We start from the raw sequence: 25,444 nt of genomic DNA, 5'->3' as shown, positions 1-25,444 counted from the left end.
AGACTTTGTCCATTTTCATTTATTATTCTTAAATCCTGTTTTCCAAAATTTTTTTTGTCTTTTTTTTTTGTCTTTCCTAGGCTTATCACTCCTACAGTGAAATCACTTAGTGATGTGTGTTCATTTAATTTGGAAAATCTTATTCATTTCCTTTTAAAAATTTCTCTAATTTTTTAACCTTTGCAAGAGACACTAAGGCATAGACTGTATCTTCCTGGTTGTCCTGAAAATTTCTAGAATGAGAACTACAATGGAGAAGTGTATGGATCTTATGAAATGTTTTTTGGGTTGTTTTTGTTTTGAAGGTACTTGTCCCAGGAGAATTTATTCTTCATTTAGTTGCAATTTCTTTTTGTCATTTGGTTTCATTTATTGGAAGAATGTTAAGACTAACAGGATTCATTCACTCTAGTGATATTTATGTCCACTGGAGAATAGCTCACATTTAACAACTACAAGATTCTCTAATTTGTTAAATATCAAAGATAGCAGCTGGAGAAAATACTAAGAAAGCTATAAGACTTTAATATATCATATTGCAGGTAACATAATATAACTACTATACAAACAGTTTTTAGTTATTTACTCTGAAGTTCCTATAGTTTAAGGAATTGTGGTGTAGTGATAGGAATAATAGGGAACTTGGAGCTTTGGTACAGAAATCATGAAGATTCTATTCTAGTCTTACCCCTCCCATTAATGTATTACTGTATCTCTCTTGGGTCTCAGTTTGCTCATTTGCAAAAGAAACTGATCTAGATGATTTCCTTATAACATCAAAATTTCTATTAACTTAAGTAGTACACAAAATTGATAAATAATTACAAATGATTCTTAAAAGTCCTCTATTATTTAACAGAAAATATACTATTTATATAATTTTCATAAACATATTAAAATATTTAAATGCTATCTTTCATCAGAAAACATAGCAGATTTCTGTATCTTCATTTAGCACTTAGTAATTACCTTGTATTACATCTTAGGAAATTTACTTACGTTCCATAAAATAGGGCCCAGGTTCAATTCTCCAAACAATTTGTCCTTTTTGTGTCCCAGTAACACCTCGGTTTTTGGAATCCCAAAAGTTGGCTGGAGAATTCTCATCTAGGAAAACCAAAGACAAAAACATCTTTTTAGTTACAATCATGATTGTTTCTCCTTTTCATATCTTAAGTCTAATGCAATTTCTGTGACAGAGGAGGGGATCAGAAAGAAGAAAGAAAAAACAACAGAGAAAAGAATACTATTATTAATCATAAAACTGTGCTTATTTCATGAGAAAATTATGCTACATTTTTTCAAATGGGCCCTCACAGCCACAAGACATTCTTTTTATATCTCCCTAATCAGTTGAGTATTCCACTCAGTACAGTGGGTTTTCCATACCCTGTTTTCCTTTCTTACTATCACTCAGTCTCCCCCCAATTTCCCGTCTGGGAACTTTTATTCTAGTCCTGTCCTTTCACTAATTAGATTGTATTAAATCTATTCTTGTATCTCTCTTGTCTCACATGAAAAGGTGGACTATCTACTTGCCAAGATAAACCCCTGTACATGCACAACTGATCTCTTCCCATAAAAAGTTCTCCAATAGATTATAACCTTCATATAGAGTACCCCCAAATCACAGCTTTTTAAAAATTATTATTCTTCATTCTCTACTTGTCTACCTTTTATTGGCTGCTTCCTTGCTGTCTAAATATAAGACAATGTCTTACTCATCCTGAAAAAAAAAACCTTCACTTTATCCATCAATTCCCACAGTACTATCCTATATTTCTCCTCTCTTTCATAGCTAATATCCTTGAGAAGACTATGTGCAATTAGTGTGTTCCTTTCTTTTCTTCTTACTCTCCTTAACACTCTACAATCTGGCTTCAGATATAATCATAACTGAAACTGCTCTCTCCAAAGTTACTAATTAATTCAAAGCCTTCTCTCAATCCTCATCCTTCTTGATCTCTCTTTGATGCCTTTGATATGGGCTAGCGCTAATCTCTTTCCTCACCCCTAGCCTAACATCTTCAAGTGTCTATTGGATATCTCAAATTGCATATGTCAATGAATTCTTCTGAAACTCACCATGTCAAAAACTAAACCCATAATTCTTCCCAAAGTCTCCCTCTTTTCTATTTCCCTATTAATATTAGGGTTATCCCCATAATCCCAGTGCTTCTGGTTCACAACATCTTTGATGTGTCATATGTCATCTTTGATTTCTTCCTCTATCTCACCACAACCCAATTTGTTGCAGAGTCTCATAGATGCTACCTTCATAACATCTCTCAGACTTGTCCCCTTCTCCTCTGTGACACTGCTATCATCTTGGTGCAGACTCTCATCATTGCCTGATGCTATTTCAAGCAATACCCTTAGTGGTTTTTAAGTCTCTCCACATTCTAATACAACTTCCACTTAAATATCAAAGTGAACTTCCAAAATACAGGTGTGACTGCATCATCTCTCTGTTCAAAAAATTCCAGAGCCCTCTTCTTATGTCTAAGATCATATATAAAATCCTCTGCTTGTTTTTGCAGTCCTTTTTTTTATAACTTGTTCCCTTCCTATAATTCGAGTCAGCCTCCTCTCTATATACTCTAAAATTCTGATACTGATCTCTTTGTTCTCCTGGCTCACTGCACTTTAATGGTTGTCCAAGATGCCTGAAATCATCTTTCTATTTATTCATGCATGCTAGATTCCCAGGCTTCTTTCAATTATCAGCTAAAATTACAAAATTACATTTTCTCTAAGAAGGTTTTCCCAGTCCCTTAATGCCTGTTACTTCTTTCTATGATTCTCATTTTCTCTCCCCCTTCCTCTCTTCTTCTTCCTCACCCTCCACTTCTCCATTCCATTCTATTCCTCCCTCTTCCTTTTCTTCTTCTCCTTTTCCCTCTCTGCTTCCTGACCCTGTCCCTTCCGCCCTCTCTTCCTCCCTCCCTCCTTCCTTCTCTCTCTGTCTCTGTCTGTCTCTGTCTCTATCTCTGTCTTTGTTTCTCTCTGTCTCTGTTTCTGTCTTTGTCTCTGTCTCTGTTTCTTTCTCTCTCTCTCTCTCTCTCTCTCTCTCTCTCTCTCTCTCTCTTTCTCTCTCTCTTCTTTCTTCTTCTCTCTTTCTCTCTCTCCCCCCTACCCTGCCTCTCTCACTCATGCTACATGTTTGCATGTTACCTACCCCCTCATCCTCTTTTGGATAGGAACTGTTTCTGCTATACTTAATATCCTCGATACTTAACACAATGACAGGCACAGAATAAGTGCTTAGTAAATGATTGTCGACTTCATTTAACTATTGGGCACTTTCTCCAAATACTATATAATAGTAAGTTCATATGTCAAAGGGACATTGAAAAAATTGCAATATATTGAATTCCTTCCTAATTCACTTTTTTTGAGGAGCAGAAGATGTTGCTGGATCCTTTTGTGCTGTAATGAGACTAACAATAACTCTTGACTCTATAGCATTCTAAGATTTGCCAAGCATCATCACATATACCTTTCCTCAGTTTACAAATGAAGAACCTAAGGTTCCAAAACAATGTGACTTCCTAGGATCATGCAGATAATAGGCTCAATGCAAGTATAGTACTTTTTCTTCACTATAATATGGACAAAAGAAAAAGAAGAGCCAACAAAAGCAGATATATGTCAAAGGTACGAATATTACTCTCAAAAACTTAAAAAAAAACTCTACAGACGGGCCAAGGGACCAAAACTAGAAGCACAGATACATTTTGGTGGTGATTGGAAGTTGAGCCTAATCTGAAGGACCCATGCAGAGGCTTACAGGCAAGAGTTTTCTTTGTCCTCTAGATCAAAACTTCTAAAATTTCTTCCACTCATGACCCCTTTTTGCCAAAAATTTGTGCATGACCCCATGTCAAATTTGAGCCCAGATTTGTCTAACAGCATTCATGCATATGTACTGAAAAGTGCACACGTTGTGCGTTTAGAACCAAGGCTGCAGTAAAATCACACAATGCAACAGAACACTACCTCAGATTCATTATGCATTTGATTTTGAATTAATTTTTGGTCACTGCATTCAGAAGTCTTTTACTATTGCCAAATTTTTTGTGACCCTCCCATATTTAGTTACACAAGCCCATATTGAGTTACAACCCACAGTTTAAGAAGCTTTGCTATAAAAGATAATAGCTGGAAGATACTAGTTTTGTAGATGTTTAATCAAAACAAGATGCAATTGTACTTTTAGGATAAGGTATACAAGCAATTTAAGGAAAATTGACCATAGCTGATAGAAGAGTTGATATAAGAGCTTGGAGGGAGCGAGGCAGTGTAAGTAAAAATGGACACAATTTCAGAGCTGGCAATTATGTAGGATTTTACAGTTTTACAAGAATATACTGAGAAATGGAGAGACAATCATATCATAGACAGGATTTGAATCTAACTAAGCCTTCCTTACTGTGAAGCTTTAAGTTTGTAAAGGACTTTACCATATTGCCTCACTTAATTCTAAGAACTCTAGGAGGTAGATGTTCTTGTTATTTATATTTTACATATGAAAAAGAAAAGGCGAAAATGAAGCAGAGGCAAAGACACTTGGCTAAGATAATAGCTAATAAATGCTGAGGGTATATATGAACTCAGGTCTTCTCAACTCCTTATTCAGTACTATTTACTGCCCTTCCTGGCTGCCTCTGAAGACCTTTTTTAGGTATACGGAGGTCAAATAAACTTGTCCAAACTTACAAGATGTCAGTGACAGATTTAAAATTTGAATATCGGTCCTCAGACTCCAAAATGGTTGCTCTTTCCTGGTTCCCCCAGAACAAACATACTGTTTGGACTTAATTCATTAAATAGCAACCCCTGGGACTAGGCTAAATTCCTGCTTGTTTATGGAAGATCTTAAAGACCTTGTCCTCCAAATTTGTTGGGGAAGGTTAATGAGTTAACTTAAGCTTAAGCTTTGTTTTCCTCATTTGTAAAATGGATATAAATCTTTTTCTTTCCTAACAGTCCTCATTTTTTTCCCATGACCCCACAATGTCTCTTCAGGTACCAAGGAAGCTTTCTGAGCAAGTCTTTAATTTGACATAACACCAGAAGCAAAACCAAGCATTACGATGATAAAAAGAACCACTCATCCCACACCCTATGTATTTATCTCTTGAACCATTTACACTTTAGTTTATCTCACTAATATCACCTATAAGTTGACAAATAATTATATTCTAATTAAAAACTTTTTTATGGAAGAGACTATACTTATTATAATAGATCTTAAATAAGGGACCTCTATCATTTGGATGTCATGAACTGTGTAGATGCAAAATTTCTAAGTAAAATAACCAACCAGTTCTAGAGAATACTGATATTTGCTTTTTAAAATCCCAAGTGATTGATATATTTATAGGAGAGAGTGCAGGACAGTGGAAAGAGCTCCCTCTGGAATCACAGGACCTGGGCAAGTCAGGGAGGCAGAAGGAGCTAATAAGAGAAAGAGCTGATCAATAAGATGCCACACTGAGGAACCATAGGCAGCTACAGAGATGGCAGAACACCATCTGTCAGGGTAAGTCCAAGTTTGTGACAAAAGACTGTGCCCCAGGAAATATGGCTTTGAAGAGAAGCCTTTTGTTTTGTGCAGTTTTTCTGACTTTAATTTTTCTAGCATCTTCTATAAACTCACAGAACTATATTTTTAGAATTAAAAAAATTGGGATTCCTATAGCAGCTCTGAAAAAATATGTCTAAAAAGTTTTGTAAAATGTGATTGATATCAGCCTCTCAAATTCTAGTGAAGGTCATCCAAGGAATTTGATTTTTAAAATTATATAGAAATACCTAATGAAATGGATGCTATATAGTATATACAGAATAAACCACAAGATGACTACATTATAAATAATTGCCATCTTTAAAAAAATGAGAAATATGGAAATAATTATAACAAAAGATATTTTTTCTCCAAACACTGTCCTTTTGTTATTTTTCTTGAATTTTATATTTTAGCTGTTGGGTAGGAGGCAGTGAGGTGGAAAAGAGAAGAGAAAGCTTTATAAAAGCCTGACAGTTGGGTGGAAATTGGCAACCAAAATGGTTTGGGGGTTGAGATTTTTCTCTTTCTTTTAACTTCTAGGGAAAAAAATCTTTTGTTTTTATTTGTGGAAATTCAGTGTCCTCAGTTTTCCCACCTGTAAATTGAAGGGCTTATGTTACCCATGATCATAGATTTAGTTAGAAGAGGTTTAGAAGAAGTTAGAAGAGTTTAGAAGGTACCTAAGCCAAGTCCTTGGCATTCCCAATATCTCCTTTTCCTCAGTTTGATTTCAAAGAAGGAGGAAAAGATTCAGGAAGATTCTGTGCCATCAGAGATGAAATCTGAAAAGGTCTTCTCTTGCATGGAATCCCAGGTTCACTCTCTTCTAGCATCTGTGTTTCCCACTGCATTTCCACAGGACCCATCTCCCACCTCAAGAAAGACCACAAGCTATAAAGCTAGAAAGGACCTCACAGATAAACTCATCTAATCCCATTTTATCAACGAGGAAATCCAGAGAGGCAACTTGCTCAAGTTTCCGCTGGCAACACGTGGAAATAAAACTCACACTTTCTGACCTCAAATCCAGTGCTCTTTACCTTATACTGTGAAACTAAGATGTGGAATTGGACAGCTACAGAGAGGGAAAAGAAGGCAAAAGATATAAGAGCTAATCGACTACCATCAGTGTCATGAAATTTTTCTCATAAATAAAAAAACTGAGGCAGCTTGGTATGAGTGGTTAGAGAGCTGTCGTCCCAGCTTGGTTTAAATCCTACCTTTGACCCTTAATGGCCATGTGGATCTGGGCAAATCACATAACCTCAATGCTCCAGCAGCAATCTGAGATTGTGATATTTACAGGGGAAAAAAAGGTGTTTACTTGTCCTTATAGGAGCATCCTCATTTGGAAATTCTCTGTATCAATGAAATTACAGGTTTAGTCCTTATTCCAAACCTAAATAAAAATGGTCCCAGATTTACTTCCACTAAAATCCTACTGCAATGTCTCATCAGGGTGTGAACCTGGCTATGACTTTGAGAAGGGAAAGCCAGAAAACTCAGGTTCTACTATGCCCTACCATATTGGAAAGGCTTTTCTAATAAGCTCATCAATGGAATACACATGCATATGTAAATACAGAGATATACATATGAAAACATAATCATATACACTCATGTGTACATGTAGAGGTATATATACAAATGCACTTGTTTACCTATCTATAGATATATATGTGTATATATCTCTAGCTATTAGTCTCTATATGTAGATATAAATGTAGAGAGAATCAGGAATGGACAGACAGACAGATGCTAACCTGGCTACATATGACAAAATTTTTGGAGGTCCCAAGGCACCTCTGTAAAATAGTTATCAAGTTTTAAAAGATAAGCTTCTCCAGTAAGGTACAAGTTACATGAGAACAAAGACTTTTATATTTGTTTCTGTTTCTGTCTTATATGAAAAGCTTGTAATGTCAAGTAAGATATAACTGAAAAAATGTAGGTGATGCCATAACAAAACATACCAAGAAAAACTCAAGAAAATTTTATTGAGTTTAATGAATTGTATAGTCAAGAAGCATTTATTAAGTAATCACTGTGCTCCAAACACTGTGCTAAGCTCTCACTAGATGAAGGGAGACAAAAACTAATTCCTGCTCTGAAAAACCTCAGCCTAGGTTCAAGAAAGGGGAAACACAAAATTGATAAAATTCTAGATCCTTAAAGTGTAGGAATGACTAAAATATTTTACATACCATATCTTTAAAAAAATGAGTGGAATGAGAGAGAAAATAAGCTTATAGGAGAAAAGAAAGGGGATATGGAAGAGAAGACCCCAAAAGATAACTGGCCAATTTTAATATTCTGTCTTTTTTAAAAATTTAATGTCTGTCTGGATATATTGTACCCAAAATTTTACTCTGAGTTTTTTCTCCCTTCTGTTCGAGTTTTCCTTTAGTTATCCAGAGAAAAGAGATAAAGTGTGCAATTATTTTGTGAATTCAAACATTTCTTCCTTATGATTAAGTTAGTTTTTTAAAAATGTTCCTATATGATAATCAAATAAAACTCAAACTCATGATGGGTGTGTAGAAATACTTTTTGGTCACATTCCATAGCATACACAGCTCTTTTTTTTTAATGATTTAGTGATGAGGGAGCGGCAAAGATATTATCTTTCAGATAAGCTCTTTAGAGCCTCAAGACAAGCTGAGAAATAGGTCCCTTCCTATTACAAACCACATGACTTCAAAGCCACCTGGTTCAAGAACTTAAGCACAATCCTAAAAACAGGATAGCCAATTGCACCTGTGTACTTATCGCAAAACGTGGTATCAGGTGTCTTTCTCCTCTACCTGCTCTTGGTCCCTTTTTTTTCCTACTTCATGATACTCTTAAAGGAGTTAAATTGCCACAATAGTGCTGTGCCCTGAACATCTCTGTATATATTCTCCCTTGTATCTACTTAATATTTCCTTTCCCTCATCTTCTGGTTTGATTAGATGAATGAAAGGGTGGTAAACAAGTGCATTTTTAGGGAGATGTAAAAAGTAGTAGGTTGTGATTTAAATGTCATAAAACCTGTGCCCAGTGTTAGTTAAAAGGACCAAAAATTCTACAAGATTATTATGATAGTACTATTGAATCTCTTATTTAAAACAGTATAAAATATTTCAGATATTAAAATTACATAACTCAAATTTAATGATTTTTTCAAAATTTCCCCAAACTCTTTTCAATACTACACACACACACACACACACACACACACAAAACAAAACATAAACACGAATAAGATTTTACAGTTAGATGGCCTACAACTACTTACCTCAACCCAAATCTGAGAAAAACATCTCCTCTACAATCTGCCTTTGCTTGAAGACCTCCAAAAATGAGGAAACCCACTTCTTCCAGGCTGTGAAGTTTTCCCTTATATCAAATCTGACTTTGCCTTTTTGCAATTTCTACCCTTTGGATGCTAATTTTACCCTCATATGGTTGCACAGTAGCAGTGAAAGATCTCTACAGAAGACTTGGGTGTTTGGAAATCTATTTCCTCCATTTCTGGAAAATATACTGCCAGCTTGACTTAAACATAGAATAAAGAAGGGACTGGAGTCAAGATTAGGCAAACTATGTGAAACCTTGCCTAATATCATATGACTAATTTCAAGGAAAATTTGGGCACATTTTCTTAAACAAATCCTATCTCAGCTAATAAGAGATTTCATAATAAAAACAGAGACCACTATGTTTCAGTCTTTCACAGCTGAGACATCCACTGTTAAAAATCATAGGTGTAGAAAGTCCTAGCCACGACAGAGTATTTTCAGGGCTATTTTTTGCTAAAAAGACTTTTTTCCTAGTATGGAATAATGTTTCAGAAGAAATCTTTTGATACATTCTTGCAAATGAAAAATTATTACTTGTATAGATTTACAAAAACCAGGAGCTCACATTTTAGTCACCAAAGCTAACACCGTATAATACAATATTTTGGGAAAGCAGAACAAAGCACCTGCCTTGGGTTGAATTCTAGACCAGCATTAAAAGAGTTGGCATTGATTACATTCCTTTTATACAATTTTAGCTCAAAAATTTCCAGGATCCTCCAGACACATACATTAGTGCTCGCTCATCATTTTTTCCCTAGCTTTGGTTGTTTTCTCTCTTCTATGTATTCCTTTCAGCTAGCCTTCATAATGAATCATATATTTCCAGAAAAAAAAATGTGTCCAAGTGTATTTAAAGGGTCAAGTATTGCCAGAGGCTGTAGTTATCAAGAAGCATTACTCAAGATTCGAAATGATGCCTTTAGGAAGAAATGCTCTGAAATTCTATGATTTTTCAAATTTCTTCCATCCATTAGTTCTGATTTGACAAAACATACTTCTTCTGTGTGGCTAAAGTTTAAAATAAATTTTCATTTTAAAAAAGGAAAAAGGGAAGGCAGGAGGAAAATATATCAATAACTTAAGCTAAAAAGAAATTTGAAAAAAAATATAGGCCCAATATATATAAATTATAAAGACCAAAATTCTAGTCATAGAAGTGATTTACAAAGCAAAATGTTCTACAACAAACCTCACAGTCATTACACTCTCATATTCTTCTTTAATTTCTTGCAAAGTATTTTGTATCGAAATACAGGTGTAACTAATTTAAAATTCTAAAACCAAGCAATAAGAGTTTTTATGTATCTACCATGTGCCAGTAATTGTACCAGACAATACCAGGCACTGGGAATATAAGTCCAAACAATAAAACAAAACCTATTCCCAAAGAACTTGCATTCTAATGGGGAAGAAAAGTACATATAAAAACATATTCAGCATAAATGTAAATTAAATACCAATACATACAAAATAATTATATACAGGATAGTTTGAGTAGAAAGTCACTAATGGTTTCTTGATGGTTATGCTGCATCTTGAAGGAAGAAGGATCCTGAGGAAGAAATAAGGAAAGAGTATGTCTCCTGCATATGGAATGACTAATTTGAAGAGCAAGAAAATGAAAGATGGTAAGTCATGAGCAAGGTTTAAAAAAAATTGCCAGTATTTCAAACTGCAAAAAAGTGTGTGATATCCAATGAGGCTAAAAATACATGGTAGGGCCAGGCCTAAAAAGCTTAGACACAACAGGAAGTCCTCAAATTGATTGAGTAGGGAAGTCAAATGGTTGATTGGTATTTAAGGGAAATTACTTTGGCAACATGGAGAGGGCCATGAAACAATTTCAAAGTTCTCTTTGTCTGACCAACCTCCTTTAAACCACTTTCCAAGCTATACCATATTCCTGGAAGACCCACTCTTTCCACTTGTCCATCTGTTCTCCGTTTCCCTTCCTTCTTCTAACTCCATTTTTTTTTTTTGTCTTCTCATGAAATTTTCCTGAAGTAATCCAAAGAAAAATGACTTTCTTCAATTCTATTTTTTCTCCCCGAATATAAATCAAAATTTGTCAAGTTTAAGAAATCTGCCCTTATCTTGAACATAATACCTTTTTTTTTTACAATTGGTATCTTTAGTCATCTTTATGGTTTTTAAAATTATTTTGAATATTAATTCAAGATGTGAACATTATATTAATATAGAAATATTTGCAATATAGAATCATGCATTATATATAATTGACAATACATTAATATAGTATTAATACATAATGGCATAGTTTATTATGATATTAATTTATTATTATTTTGAATATCATAGCTAGGATCTGATTGTTGTAGGGCACTGTTTTAGACACTGAAAAGTTAAGTGACTTGCTTAGAACAACTAGAAGCATATCTTCATATATATTTTAAATATGCATTGTCTTACTTGAAACATAAACTTGCAGAAATCTTTTAGGCATAACTCTTAGTACAGTTTTATGATGACTACCATAAAGACAACAACTAATATACTTATGTCCCATTGGAAGCAATGTTTTCTTTTTCTTTAAATAACCAAATACCTTCATTTCCTAATTTCATTTCTTTGTTACCCTTTTAAATACACACATACATGATCTTAGTCTGAATTTTTTAAAAAAATAGTTTCAATTATATTTTGTTTGAACATACTCTGCTTCCTTTTATTCACCAAATGATCCAATATCATGTGTTAAGTTCTTTGTCACATAACACATAGTTATATTATGCTATAACCATTCAGAGTAAATAAGATTAATGTTGCAGCAGAACTTTTGAATATGTTACTAAGAGTGTGAGTGTGTGTGTGTGTGTGTGTGTGTGTGTGTGTGTGTGTGTGTATGAATGACATACTGAGTTCAATAGAGGTTATTCTTATCTAAATAAACATTAACTAGGATCCCCATAAGGAATCATGGGGTATTAAGAGAAGTGCTACCATTCCCCTATGTGACAAAATCAAAATTCTAGGGACATACAGTCAATGGAAGATTCCTTAGTCACAAGCACTCTGAAAAGTGCCCAAGACCTACAATAATATTTTAATTAAATATTTTCCATTTTTACCTTTTAACAAGTTAGCAACAAGTAAACACTGCTAAAAACACAAGGTAAACACGCGGTTTTCAACATTGGGTAAAGTTCTTAGAGACTTTTGGGGTCCTCCTGGAAGTTAATGTTACTCTTAGATAGCAATTCTCACTTTGAGGGCTTCTCTGTGCTTGAGTGGGTAATGAGTTTTATTTAATTACATAATTATGAAATATAACACATATTAAAGAAATATGTTTTTTCATAACTCCTTTCATTAGGTTATCTTTGGAAATTGGGATTGAGATCTATTAAGGGCTTGTTTTATTTAGAGATCAAGGCAAAGCTTTTTGAATTGACAATTCAATACAACAAATATCTATTAAGTGCCTCCCATATGCAAGACATCAGGCTTAAACTATATTAGAGAAAACAGTTCTTTCCCTCAATGAATATAGAGTACTGAAAGATCCCATCCTCTTCTCTGAAATTCAAACCACAGGAATTTTTGTTCTATTCCTATCTTCCTAATTGTCATATACTGTTCTCTAGAACATTTCCCCATCTTCTGATTCTGTGGCCTGGCTTTAGTTATCTGGATTAGTCTTTTTCCTCTTTTCCAACCCATTCTCTCATTCTTTTCATCTTAAACATACATTTTAGTGACCAAATAGCCTAATCAATTTCTTGACATCTCCCTCTATTCTACCCACCTATCAGCAACTATTACACCTAAGAATTTGTAATCAGCTGGAAAAACATTAGCTCAAAAGCCCTGAATACTAAAATTATCCTCTCTAATTTTCCTAAGCTTATTCTTTTGATTTATAATGAGTACTACTCCCTTGACCCCATGCCCTTTTGTTCTGCAAAGTATCCCTTATTCCTGTCCATGCTCTATTTAGATTTCATTTGCTTCCCTGATGACCCAATAGTCAGTCACTCCAACAACATATTTGGCATCAACCTACAATTATTGTCCAAGTGCTGCTTGGAGCCAATTTTAATGTTTCTCAGGCTGACTTTTATTTGACTGCTCACCTGAAACCTAGATTAATTAATAATTTATTTGTTATTAAATGGAATCTTTAAAATTCTGGTTTGTTTTTAGATATTATAATATGGGTATTGCCAGAAAATAGTTAAGAATTTTAACAAGAAAACAATGATTTTTTCCCAGTAGGTAAAAGGTAGGGCCTGCCCTAGAACCATTGTTACTTCCAAATTAGAGGTCTTGTACCCCCAAAACTATAAAACTATAAAATGATATCCATGAATTGTCAAAAGGATTTGATATCCACAAGTATTTTAAAGATGTGCATTTAATTTATATTTTTAATAAACCTAATTGGATACCAAGCCTTCAAATAACTGGACTCTAGACAGGAGAAAAATAAATAAATAAATCACAGATTTAAATATTTAAATATCCTTTCCTACAGTTTGTATGCTCTACAAGTCACTCCATTCTTTTAAGTTCAGGGTTCTGTTCTTAAGTTTAAAATGAAAGAAATCAGTTCTATCAAGTCAAAATCATAGCGTTTAGAATATGTTTCACTATGCATACCTGTCTACACGAGGCTGAAACTGTGTTTTTATAGGAACTAAAGACTAGTGCGAGCCCTTTCAGAGGTAAACCACAGCTCAGGCCCACCTCTGACATATTCACTAGTGTTTTTCTGGGCACTATATATATATAGTGAACCCTATAAAAATAATTTTTATATATATACATACATATATACACATATATAGATGCACAGTAGGAACAAGTTTCAAGTTTCATGCAGGCAATTTATTCAGCTGGGAGGCGATACCATCATCATCATCATTTGCATTTGTATTTTAAGTTTGCAAAGTTTTTTTACAAATATCTATTTGATCCTCACAACAACCTTGGGAGGTAGGGGCTGTTAAGATCCCTGTTTTATTGATGAGGAAGAGGAGGCAGAAAGCAGGTTACCTAACCTGCACAGGACCATGTAGCTACTGAGTGTCTGAAGTCATACTTCATCTCAGGTCTTGATGACTTCAGGTCCAGTGTTCTATCCACTATGCTGCATAGGTCCATTCCCTAGCCTCCCTACTGAAGTTTATATAGTCTATACCTTATTCCAATTCCTTTAGTATTTAGGTTTCTATTCTTAAGTTAAACTTTTAAGAATTGATTTTCCTCTCAAATCACAAAAGCATGGCTAGAATGTTTCACTATGTATCTCTTTCCACATAAGCTTTAGATTGAAATACTTTGTATTTCTACATCATCAGTAAAATGTTCTGAGAACGAAACTTCCTAATCCATCAAAAACATCACGGATGATTCCAAGTTTATGTAGTCATGAAGTCTATTCTTAATGCAACAACAATTACTACAGCAATCAGGGAGACAGACATCATCCTTTTACATTCTTATTCAGAAAAGGAGTCAAACACACCAGAACTGCTCCAGAGATCTGCAATATTGAAAAACTTTGACTTTCTGGAAATCTAGCCAGAATCTATTCTGTTGAGAGGGTGAAGAACAGTTGTATTCACTTTCCCCAGTCATACTATGGGAGAATGGATCATTTGCAAGCACACTGCAGAAAGGATGACAGAAAGAACTGTAAATAACCCCAATACCTGGTTTATCACAAAGTAAACCTGGAAAGAATGGAGAATATGTCCCTGCACAGGGAAATCTTACCTCGTGTTATCCCAGAGGGGCTGTGCCTTTTCCAAAGCTAAGTGCATCCATCATTTCAGACCAGATTCATGAAGCGGCAAATAAGAAAAGTAAGTCCGTCTCCGAGAGTTCATTTCTCTTTTGCTAAACAATGGGCCTATCTTCACAACATGCAAGGGAGTGATCAGGAAAGTTGTGTCCCAGGAGAGACAGTTCTATGCAGAGGGGAAGAAGTCATTCAAAGCTGATCCTTTCCTCTATCTGCTTCCCAGTTTCTGCAGCTGCTTCTCTTCCCCTTGTGAAAAGTGTCCGGTAATGGAGCATTTAAACAGGGTGCTAGAGGAATACTAGCTCATCAGGAGAGTTCTGCCCAGTTGAGAGAAAGCCTGACAACTCTCCTGCTTGAATGAAAGCTTATCTATGTTTAGGCATCCTAAGTAAAAAACAGAATTGTATTATGTCCCTTCAGCTTAGCCAGCTGTGGCCACTCCCCTGCAAAGGGTACAGGATGCAATCGGCCCATCCTCCCTCAGCTTCCTTCCTTTACTTTTCCATGGGAGAATTCCAAAGAACAAGCTGTGTGAACACACACACATACACACACATACACACACACAAGTGAAACGGAGTGCTATCAAATTAGCTTTTAAAAAAGTATAACTGAGTTAGTTACACAATGAAATAGAACTCAGTAGACTTTGATAATTAATTGGAATGGAACCAATTTCATTTAGAAGGAAGAGAAGAAGAAGGGAATAAGCATGGACATAGCACCTCATATATACTAAGTACTGTATTAAGCACTTGCACTTTACAAATATTATTTTATTTTCACAACAGCCCTAAGAAGGTAGATCCTAATTTTATTCCCATTTCACAGATGAGGAAACTGAAGCAAGCAGGGGTTAAATGATATGCTCCTGGTCATGCACCTAATAAATGTGCTATGATAGGTTTAAATTCAGGAGTTCCTAACTCCAGGCCCAGAACTATATCCAGTGCACCATCTTTCAGCTTATCAGCATAATTATTTAGTGAAATAGCTATATGGCATTCCAGCCAACACATGAGAGGGGAGGATAATGTGTAAATGAGTAGTTAAAGGAGTGATCACTAGAACATCTCCCAAGTCTAATAGATTTGATGGCAAAAGATTTGCTTTTAATATTAAAACTGCACAGTTTTAATAACACTAAATGTTGCACAGAGAGATAGGAGGATAACATGTGAGTAATGTTACATACTATCAGACATGGTCAATGTGTCACTCTATATTGCTTGACTACATTTCATTTTTACAAGGGAAGGCTCTATAATAGAGGAGTATACTAGAAGAAATGTCTAAAAGAAAGACATCAATAAAACTTTTAAAAAATAATAAATTGGATAAAGGTCATGGTTCTAGCTACTTCATTTTGTTACTTCACTTGTTAAATGAATGAATGTCCTCTTTGTATCGCAATTCTCATCTCTCAACAAAGCACCTAACTTCACAAACGAGAAAAGAATTCTATAACTAATGGACCTCATGAGGAAAGAGAGGTTCATTTAATTTAAACCATTCACCATTGGGCTGCAATATTCTCCAACTACTTTATAACCCAGAAATTAAAGTGGTCTTGGAAATTTAAGAGGCTTCAAATGCAATGGGTGAGAGACTGAGAAGTAACGCAGACCTAGAGCACCAGGATTGGAATGAAGAAGACTCAACTTCCTAAATCCAAATGTAGCCTTAGATACTTACTAATTGTGAAATCCTGAATCAGTCACTTAACAATGTTTGTCTAAGTCTCCTCATCTGTAAAATGAGCTGGAGAAGAAAATGGTAAACCACTCCAATATTCTTGCCAAGAAAACCCCAAAAGGGGCCACAAAGACTTTGGCATGATTGAAAAATTACTGAACAATATGAAACCAAAACCAAGGTTCATTTTCTTGTTCATTTGTCTAGTTCATTTCAAAATCTAGGAATACATTTTCTAAGAAAATAAGAACCTCCTACCTACCAAAAAAAAAAAATCAAAAGATGCCACCATCTTTACTGTGTTTCCTTAAATTCCTACTTGCTATGCCAGCCCCCCCAAATATATAATGGAATAAAAATTATATTCACATATGAGCTTAGACTAAGGGTATATTTTATCTGAGACACATTAAATAAGACATACTGGTGGCCAGTTCTTGGCTACAGGCGGGGCTTTGAGAAACACTTCAAACACATCAGCCTATTTTATTTAAAGTAGTATTATGTTCACCTACATCTTCAATCTTTATAGATCTAAGATGACTTTAATTACTCTCTTCAGTTCATAGCCTTATGCATTCCTCTCAAAGCCCATGAAAACTAAAGGAGAAAAGAAAGAAGTAAGAACACAGGGCACTTTGCATACTTCACATACTATTGAAGGGATTACAACACAAAAGATCATTAAAGTAGCTCTCAGATATATAAAGTGATGGAAATTCTTGTACATATGTGCTTCTATCAGCATGGAGATGGTTTTGCAATACATATGACAGCCTATGTAATCATTATACAGTTGCCTACAGAATAACTTGTTGAATGTTACAAAGCTAATTAGTATTAATACAAATAGAATTTGAACCCAGATCTTCCTGGCTCTATCCACTATCTCATGCCATTTCTATCACTTAAAATATATGGTGGGAAGGAAAGTTCCATAATTCTTATGTTTTATAAAATAGTCAAATAAATCTGTTTTATTTTTCAGATGTTCCTTCCAATTATGCACAATCTCTGTTTCCCTATCCTATTTAACTCTTGTTCATGTTCACCCAACAGTTGGCAAGAGATAATCCATTCATTGTTCCAAAAGCTTTTTTCACTTTCTTGCAATAGTTTGAGAGTACTAGGAGACACTCTAGCTATTCATCTGCCATCCTTTATGTTTGTCACATAACCATTCCTGCTATAAAATTTCTTGATTTTTTCCTTTATTTGTTCCTCTTCAGAGTTCCCTATTGGTTATATGTTGTAGTCTGCTCATACCCACTATGCACCTCTCCTTTGTTCTTTGAATGCTACTCATCTTAAGTTTTTCAGAGACTGATATTCCATGCCTCTGCAATATAGCAAAACTAATAGAATTTTACAATTAAAAACATGGTCATCTGCTTTTCTGAGTAGCTGAGGTGGGGTCAGGGAAATAGCTTATTTAAGATAAAATACAAATTCCTTCCTTTGGCATTGAAAAACCTTTAAAATCTGATTCTAATATTTATTCCAGGCTTTTTGCATATTACTGTCCTTATATATTCCACCTCAAACCCATTAAAACTAAAGGTGAAAAGAAAGGAGAAGTAAGAACACGGGGCATTTTCCATCTTCACATACTGTTGAATGAATTGCAACCCAGAAGACTATGAAAGTAACTGTCAAAAATATGAAGTGAATACATTCCAGCCAACCTTCCTATATTTACTAAACTTCCAGAATGACATGTTGGGCATAAAGGATACCTCACTAACCAAGCCTGGATTGCTTTTCCTTCCTCACTTCTACCAGGTAGAAACAAACCCTAGCTCTCTTCAGTGCTACACTCAGGTTTACATACATAAGGACTATCCTCATCCGTACAGTAGCTACTATTTTTACTATCAATCAAACAATATATACTTATTAAAAATATAGTATAAAGATATGTAATGTTAAGCATTAGGGATACCAAAAACATTTGTTGCTCTTGAGAGTTTATAATCACTACTCACCAATAATTTTCATAATTGCTTATTTGTTGTATGTAAGCTCCTTAAAGGTAAGATCTGTTTTGTTTTATCCAGTGCCTAACACAGTCCGGTCAGTTCTACTATAATGTGAATTATTTGTTTCCAAAAATGATCACAACATACAAAATCACACAATAAAAGTTCCAAGCGCTTGTAGGGAAAATGGTGTTAAGAGAACAACACAATAATTCCATCAGTCTCACATTTAAAAAAGATATAGAAACTTAATAAAAATAGTAGCATTTTTATACATATTAAATTATTAAGAAATACACAAATATTACATATATAGTGACAGGTCCACTACCTCGGGCTGCTATACAAGCTATATGCTTGGATCTGATGCCAAAGGGGCTCCAGATTAGCAAAATTGACAGAATTGAGAGGATATCCTAGGAGAGGCAGCATAGGATGAGTTGAAGTTTGTGAGTTATTGCAAAGTGGTACAATTTTCTGCATTCTCATTGTTTCTTGAGAAAAAAAATCACAAAGCAAACTTGAAATTCTTGATATGCCCAAATTAGTACCCAATATATCAATCATATTATCACAGATTCGTGTCTTTAAACAAGTCTCATGGTAGAACTAACTATATCTAATAAATGCTTGCTGAATAAATACTCATACAAAAGTATATTTCGGTATTAATCTTATTTATGGATACATAATGGAATGAATCATAATAAATATAAATTAATAATAGATTATATTCAGCTAATGCTTTAAGATTTAGGGACACATATGTACATATGTATAATTTACTAAAATACTATTTTATTAGAGTGGTTACTTATTTCTTGGAAAAATCTAATAAGCAGAGCAATGAAGAATAAAGGACAAAATTTTAGGTTGAAATTCAAACTGATTTTTCAGGAAATTAGTGAGGAACACTCACTATATAAATGAATTCAAATTTAGAATGAGAAGAGTGAATAAAGGATTCTACCCTTCCTTGCAAAGCTTATTACTTTTCCTTTGTTTATAGACTTTACACATATCATTTTTATTCTTTATGCAAATTGTAGACCACACAGTCCAATTCTGTTGCAGTTTCTGCTAGAGATTTTTTCAGTAACATGTATTCTACATACAGTGGAAGACATCATTTAGGAATTTGTTTTCTGAATTTGTGTTATATTGTGAACCTCGTGTGAATTTCAAAAAAGAAAAAAAAAGAAAAAAAATGATATAAAAGAGAAAATTTGCTAAAGGATTAATAGTAAAATGAATGATAATTTGAAGATAAAAGTTTATACTTATTTAGCTTAGGAAGTCATATGTTTTCCAGCTCCAAATTATGGTAAGGTATTTGAGCATCATATACTAGACCTTTTCAGTTTTCAGTAATCACATTTTTCACCAATCATGATTATACTAATTTATTAGGAGAAAAAATGATATAACAGTGTCATGTAGAGAAAATAGCACAAGTGGAGAAAAAATTTCTACCCATAGTATTTACTACAATCAAGCTATACTGGTCAATAAAAATCTATCCCTCTCTTTGGCTTGTGGACCATCTTCCTTAGCCGTCTGCCTCTGTCTGGTAATTTCTTTAATATTAATCTCAAATATTAAGAACATGCTTTCAAAACATACCTTTTTTAAGCTCCCTTTTCCCTCCTCTGGACCCTTTCAGCAATGTTGATTCTTTTTTGAAGTTCAGGCGCTAAAAGAATGGACACAGTACTCTTCCTCCTGCTCCTCCTCCTGTTTCTTTTCCTCCTCCTCTTTCTCTTATTGCTATTGTTGTTACTGAGTCACTTTAGTCATGTTTTACCTTTTGTAACCATTTGGAGTTTTCTTAGCAAAGATACCAGAGAAGTTTGCCATTTCTTTCTCCATTTCAAAAAAATGAGATGAGATGATGAGAAAACTGAGTTACACAGGGTTAATTAGCCCAGGTCTACATAGCTAGTAAGTATCTGAGGCTAGATTTGAACTCAGATTTCCTAATTCTTGGCCTGGAACTAAATCCACTGTACCACTTAGCTGCCCTACTCATTATTAGCTAGCACTTATTTAGTGCTTTAAGGATTAAAAAAGTGCTTTTCAGATATTATATCATTTTATCCTTGGGAGGTAGGTAGTATTATTATGTCCATTTTACAGATGAAGAAGATAAGGCAGACAAAGACTGTTCTCCAGGATCACACAGCTATTAATTACCTGAATTCTAATTTAAACTTCAGATCTTCACTTCTCAGTCAGCACTCTACCCATTTTATCTTTTAGGTGCCTCTATCTTGAAATTTTAAAAAATGCAAACTAAATATCAAACTAAAAGTAAAAGCAAATGATCCAGGCCTCTAGCCATAAAGGATATCTCATTTTACTATTTTCCTGAACTCTAGCTAAGGTCTGTAATGTTTGCTTTGAAAAACAAGCAAGGAAGACCTGGATTTTGAACAGTGTTAAAGTTCAATGCTGGACACACTCTATACAGTTCCTGTTTCAGGTCAGTATAACCTCTGAATTATCCCCTGCTGTGTTTGACTTTTGCTTTATGAACATTGCCAAGAATAACTATTTGTTTTCCTCTCTAAATTAAACAAAATGTTTATTAAAAAGGTGCTACAAGGAGAGCCTGAGAATACAAATCTAACACATAATAATCAGCAATGACATTGCACCCCTTCCTTCAGCTGTAAAGATAACCAGCTAAAAGCCAGTAAAAATTCTGAGTTATTTTTATCCTTCATAGATGAATGAAGAGCAGTTTCCCTTTATGACTTTTTGCTAAAGACAAAGATTCAGGTGAAAACTGACTTCAACAAAGCTAAAGATGTTTAAGGATCAGTCTCCAAGAGAAAATAACCACCTTTTATTTGCTGGTTTCATGTGTGTGGGTGTGTTTGAATTTTTTAAAAAAGGAACCCTATTTTGAGTATTTTTTCTCATTTTATATATATATATATCTATATATAAAACAAAGAATTTACCATGGACTAAAAGTTAGAATATCTAGGGGTCCTGTCCCAGTTCTGGTATTAATTGAATTATATGACCTTATAAAATAATTTAATTTTAGAGTTACAGTAAATGATTTTCAGCATTCCATTCTTGAGATAAATTTCTATCATTCTAAACAGTGCTAAAATAAATTATTAGGCTCATCTTTAAAAATAGAATAATAGATAATAATACATGACATTTTAATTCAATAACAAAAAGAAGCAATTATTAAGCTTTTGCTATGTATTATAAGTTAATACAAAGTTAAGTGCTAAGTGCAAGGAATACAAAGAAAGCAAGAAAGAGTCCCTGCCCTCAAGGAGCTTACATTTTTTATTTTTTTTCTCAATTATATGTAAACAGAAAATTTAAATATCCATTTCTTAGAAACTTTTCAATTCTACATCCTCTCATTCCCTCTTCTTCCCACTCCTTGAGAAGGCAAGCATTTGAGTACAGATTATACATGATGTGCAATTTGCAATTTCATGTGCAATCATGTAAAACACTTCCATATTAGCCATGTTACAAAAGAAAACACAGAATAAAAAACTCCCCAAGAATCATAAAGAAAAGTTTTAAGTATGCTTCAGTCTTCATGCAAACTCTGTAAGTTCATTCTCTGAATAAAGTTCTTCAGCATTGTCCTGGATCTTTTCTTGCTTAGAATAATTAAGATATTCATAGTTAATCATTGTACAATATTGATGTACAGTATTCACTTGGTTCTGCTCATTTCACACTCAATCAGTTGCTATAGCCTTCCTGGGTTTTTCTGAAAGCATCCTGTTCATCATTTCTTATAGTAGAGTAGCACTACATTACAATTATATACTATAAGTTTGCTAATATCCTCCAGTTGCTGGCATTCCCTCAGTTTTCAATTTTTTTGCCACCACAAAAAGATCTGCTAAAATGTTTATACATACATATATATATATATATATATATATATATATATATATCTTTTTCCTTTTAAAAAAATATCTTTGGGATGTAGACCTACTAGTAGTTTTTGTTGGCAGAAAGAGTCTGTATAGTTTATAGCCCTTTGTATTTAATCCCAAATTGTTTTACAAAATGATTGGATCAGTACATTTCACCAATAATTCATTAGTGCTCCTATTTTCCCACATTCCTTTCAACATTTGTCATTCCTTTTCTGTCATATTAGCCAATCTGGTAGATGTGAGTTAGTATCTCTGAGTAGCTTAAATGTGTATTTCTCTAATCAATAATGATTTAGAGAATTTTTCATGATTATTGATAGCTTTGATTTATTTTTCAGGAAACTGCCTGTTCATATCTTTTAACTATTTACCAATTAGGGGATGATTCATTTTCTTATAAATCTGGCTCAGTTCTCCATATGACAAATTAGACCTTTAGCAGAGAAACTTGCTATAAAATTTTCCTGTTTCCTGCTTTCCTTCTAATCTTGGCTGCATTGGTTTTGTTTGTATAAAAACTTTTCAATATAATCAAAATTATCCATTTTACATCCCATAATACTTCTTTCTCTTTTTTGGCCATAAATTCTTCCCTTACCTATATATCTGAAAAGCAAAATATTTCATGCTCCCCTAATTTGCTTATGACAACATCCATTTTGACATTATCTTGGTACATAGTAAAATGACAGTCTATACCTAATTTCTCTCAAACTGCTTTCATGTTTTCTCAAAAATTTTGTCAAAAAGTGATTTCTTGTCACAAAGTTTTAGACCTTTGGATTTGTTAAACATTAAATTACTATGAACATTTGCAACTGTGTATTATGTAACTAATCTATTCTACTGATCTGCCACTCTATTTCTTAGCCAATAGATTGGTCAATCAAATCAAATGGGCTAATCAATAAAAACAGATTGTTTTGATGATTAATATTTTGTAATACAGTTTGAAGGGAATGGCAAACCACAACAGTATCTCTGCCAAGAAAACCTCAAATGGGATCACAAGTCATCAAACAGACTGAAAAATGATTGAGCAACAATATAATTTGAGTCGTAGTACTGTTAAGAGCCATCTTCCTACATATTTTTCCATTGATTCCCTTAATATTCTTGACCTTATATTCTTCTAGATGAGTTTTGTTATTTTTTTCTAACTCTATAAAATAATTCTTTTTTTGGTAATCTGATTGATGTAACACTGGATAACAAAATTAGTTAGAATTATTTTTATGCCTCCACTTTTCTATGAGCAATTAATATTTCTCCAAATGTTTTATCTGACTTTATTTGTGTAAAAATATTCAATAATTATATTCATATAATTCCTGGATTTATCTTGACAGGTAGACTCCCAAATATTTTATATTGTCTGTATTTATTTTAAGTGGAATTTCTCTCTTTTTCTTACTGGACTTGGTAATATAAAGAAATTTTGATGATTTATGTGGGTTTATTTTATGTCCTGAAACTTTGCTCAGATTGCCAATTATTTCAACTAGCTTTTTAGCCAATTCTCTAAGATTCTTTAAGTATACCATCATATTTCTACAGAGTGACAGTTTTATTTTCTCATTGCTTATTCTTATTCCTTCACTTTCTCTTGTGTCATTAGTAGAGCCAGAATTTCTAGAACAATACTGAGGATTAATAATGATGACAATGGATATCCTTGCTCCACCCCTGATCTTTATCCCATTACAAGTAATGCTTGCTAATGGTTTTAGATAAACACTCCTTAGCATTTTAAGGAAAGCAAGAAGCTTCACATTGTAATAGACTTGACAACATATTCTAATCTCAGTTGGTACATGGAAGAAAAATCTAGAGTAGATGGAAAGTAATCTTAGAAGAGAAGGCACTAGTAGTTGAGAAGATAGGGAAAAAATTGGTCTGGAGGAAGCAGGGATTCTGAGGAGTAGAAGTCAGGAAGGAGAGAATTCCAGGCATGGGGATGATCAGGATGATGGCAAAAAGCATTTCTTATGCATTCTCCAGATACTAGACACTTTGCTAGAATCTGGAATAATACAAAAACAAAAATAGACCCTACCCTGAAGCAGTTAACATTCCATTGGAAACAAATTGGAAACGCAAATAAGTGAATTCACAAGTAATTTCAGGAGTGGAGGGAATGAATTTATTTATAACTGATAGTTACTTGGCTTTTTTTAGAGGAGAGAAATGTTATTATGATTTTATTGGTATATAGAAATTCCTAATGAAAAAAAAAAATCCTCATGGCAAAGCAAACCAGCATCTTCTCTATCTCTTTGAGTTAGAAAGTTGCCTAGAACATTTTGATGTTAAGTGATTTGCCCAGTGTCAAACAGCTAAACATGTCATGGCAGAACTGTAACCTAGTTCTCTCTAGCCACCACAATGGTTTTTGGAGAGATGATAAAAAACAATAATGTTTCAATTATAGAATGCAAAGTTTACAGAATGTTTTCATATGTACAATTTCATTTGATGTCATAACAGTCCTGTTCTATAAGTCTTTTCATCCCCTTGATACATGAGAAGACTGGACAGATTTAAATTCAGTGAAGAGCATTTCATAATCAGCTGCCTGCACTAAATGATGAGCAAACAAGAATTCCCTAAATGACTAATTCAAATTTGAAGGTCTAATTTCAGTACAGTATTTTTATTAGAATACAAATAAAAACCACAGACATCAAGCACCGAACTGACTTGTACCCAATTAATTTAAAAGTTACATAATTATGTAAATTCCTTTTATTTAACTGTGTGTTTGTATGTCAGTAATCATCCTGTAAAAGGTTAAGTGGAAAAGATAAAACTAACCAGAAGACATCTTTATAAGAGGAGATGGCTCTCATCCAAAACGCCTTTCCTGGAACAAACTGTAACGGCGCCATTCACTCTTAACCCACCCCTACCAGGCTATATTTAAGAATCTGTATTTCTATTGTAAATTCCTATTTTCAGAATTTTGGATTCTGCCTTATAAGCCTACTCAAAGAATAAGCACTAGGTCCTGAATCTAAATTTTTAAAATTAATTTGTTTTAAAAATTGCAATCTTCCATGAAAAAATAAAGAAAAAAAATACTAGCTGCATGAAATAGAAATTGTCAGTGGTTAAGAATTCAGCTGTGACATAAACAAAAAACAAAAAAAAAAAAACCA

At 33.8% G+C, this 25,444-nt stretch overlaps 1 protein-coding gene across 3 annotated transcripts in view; it reads right to left on the bottom strand.

The window, feature by feature from the left end:
* HECW2 (HECT, C2 and WW domain containing E3 ubiquitin protein ligase 2) overlaps nucleotides 1-25,444 on the bottom strand; it is a 369,280-nt gene that overhangs the window by 183,838 nt on the left and 159,998 nt on the right. For 2 of the 3 annotated variants that reach the window (XM_031960290.1, XM_031960289.1), the window contains exon 3: nucleotides 1,000-1,107. In XM_031960290.1, coding sequence (XP_031816150.1) covers nucleotides 1,000-1,107 — 108 coding nt within the window. Of the gene's footprint in view, nucleotides 1-999; nucleotides 1,108-14,655; nucleotides 15,179-25,444 lie in introns of those variants that run through there. The other variant, XM_031960291.1, reaches the window with a different exon arrangement.

Source organism: Sarcophilus harrisii, chromosome 3 (genome assembly GCF_902635505.1).
Source record: "Sarcophilus harrisii chromosome 3, mSarHar1.11, whole genome shotgun sequence".
NCBI classification, from domain to species: domain Eukaryota; kingdom Metazoa; phylum Chordata; class Mammalia; order Dasyuromorphia; family Dasyuridae; genus Sarcophilus; species Sarcophilus harrisii.
Note: the sequence above shows the minus strand (reverse complement) of the source record. Positions and strands in the feature narration are given on the sequence as shown.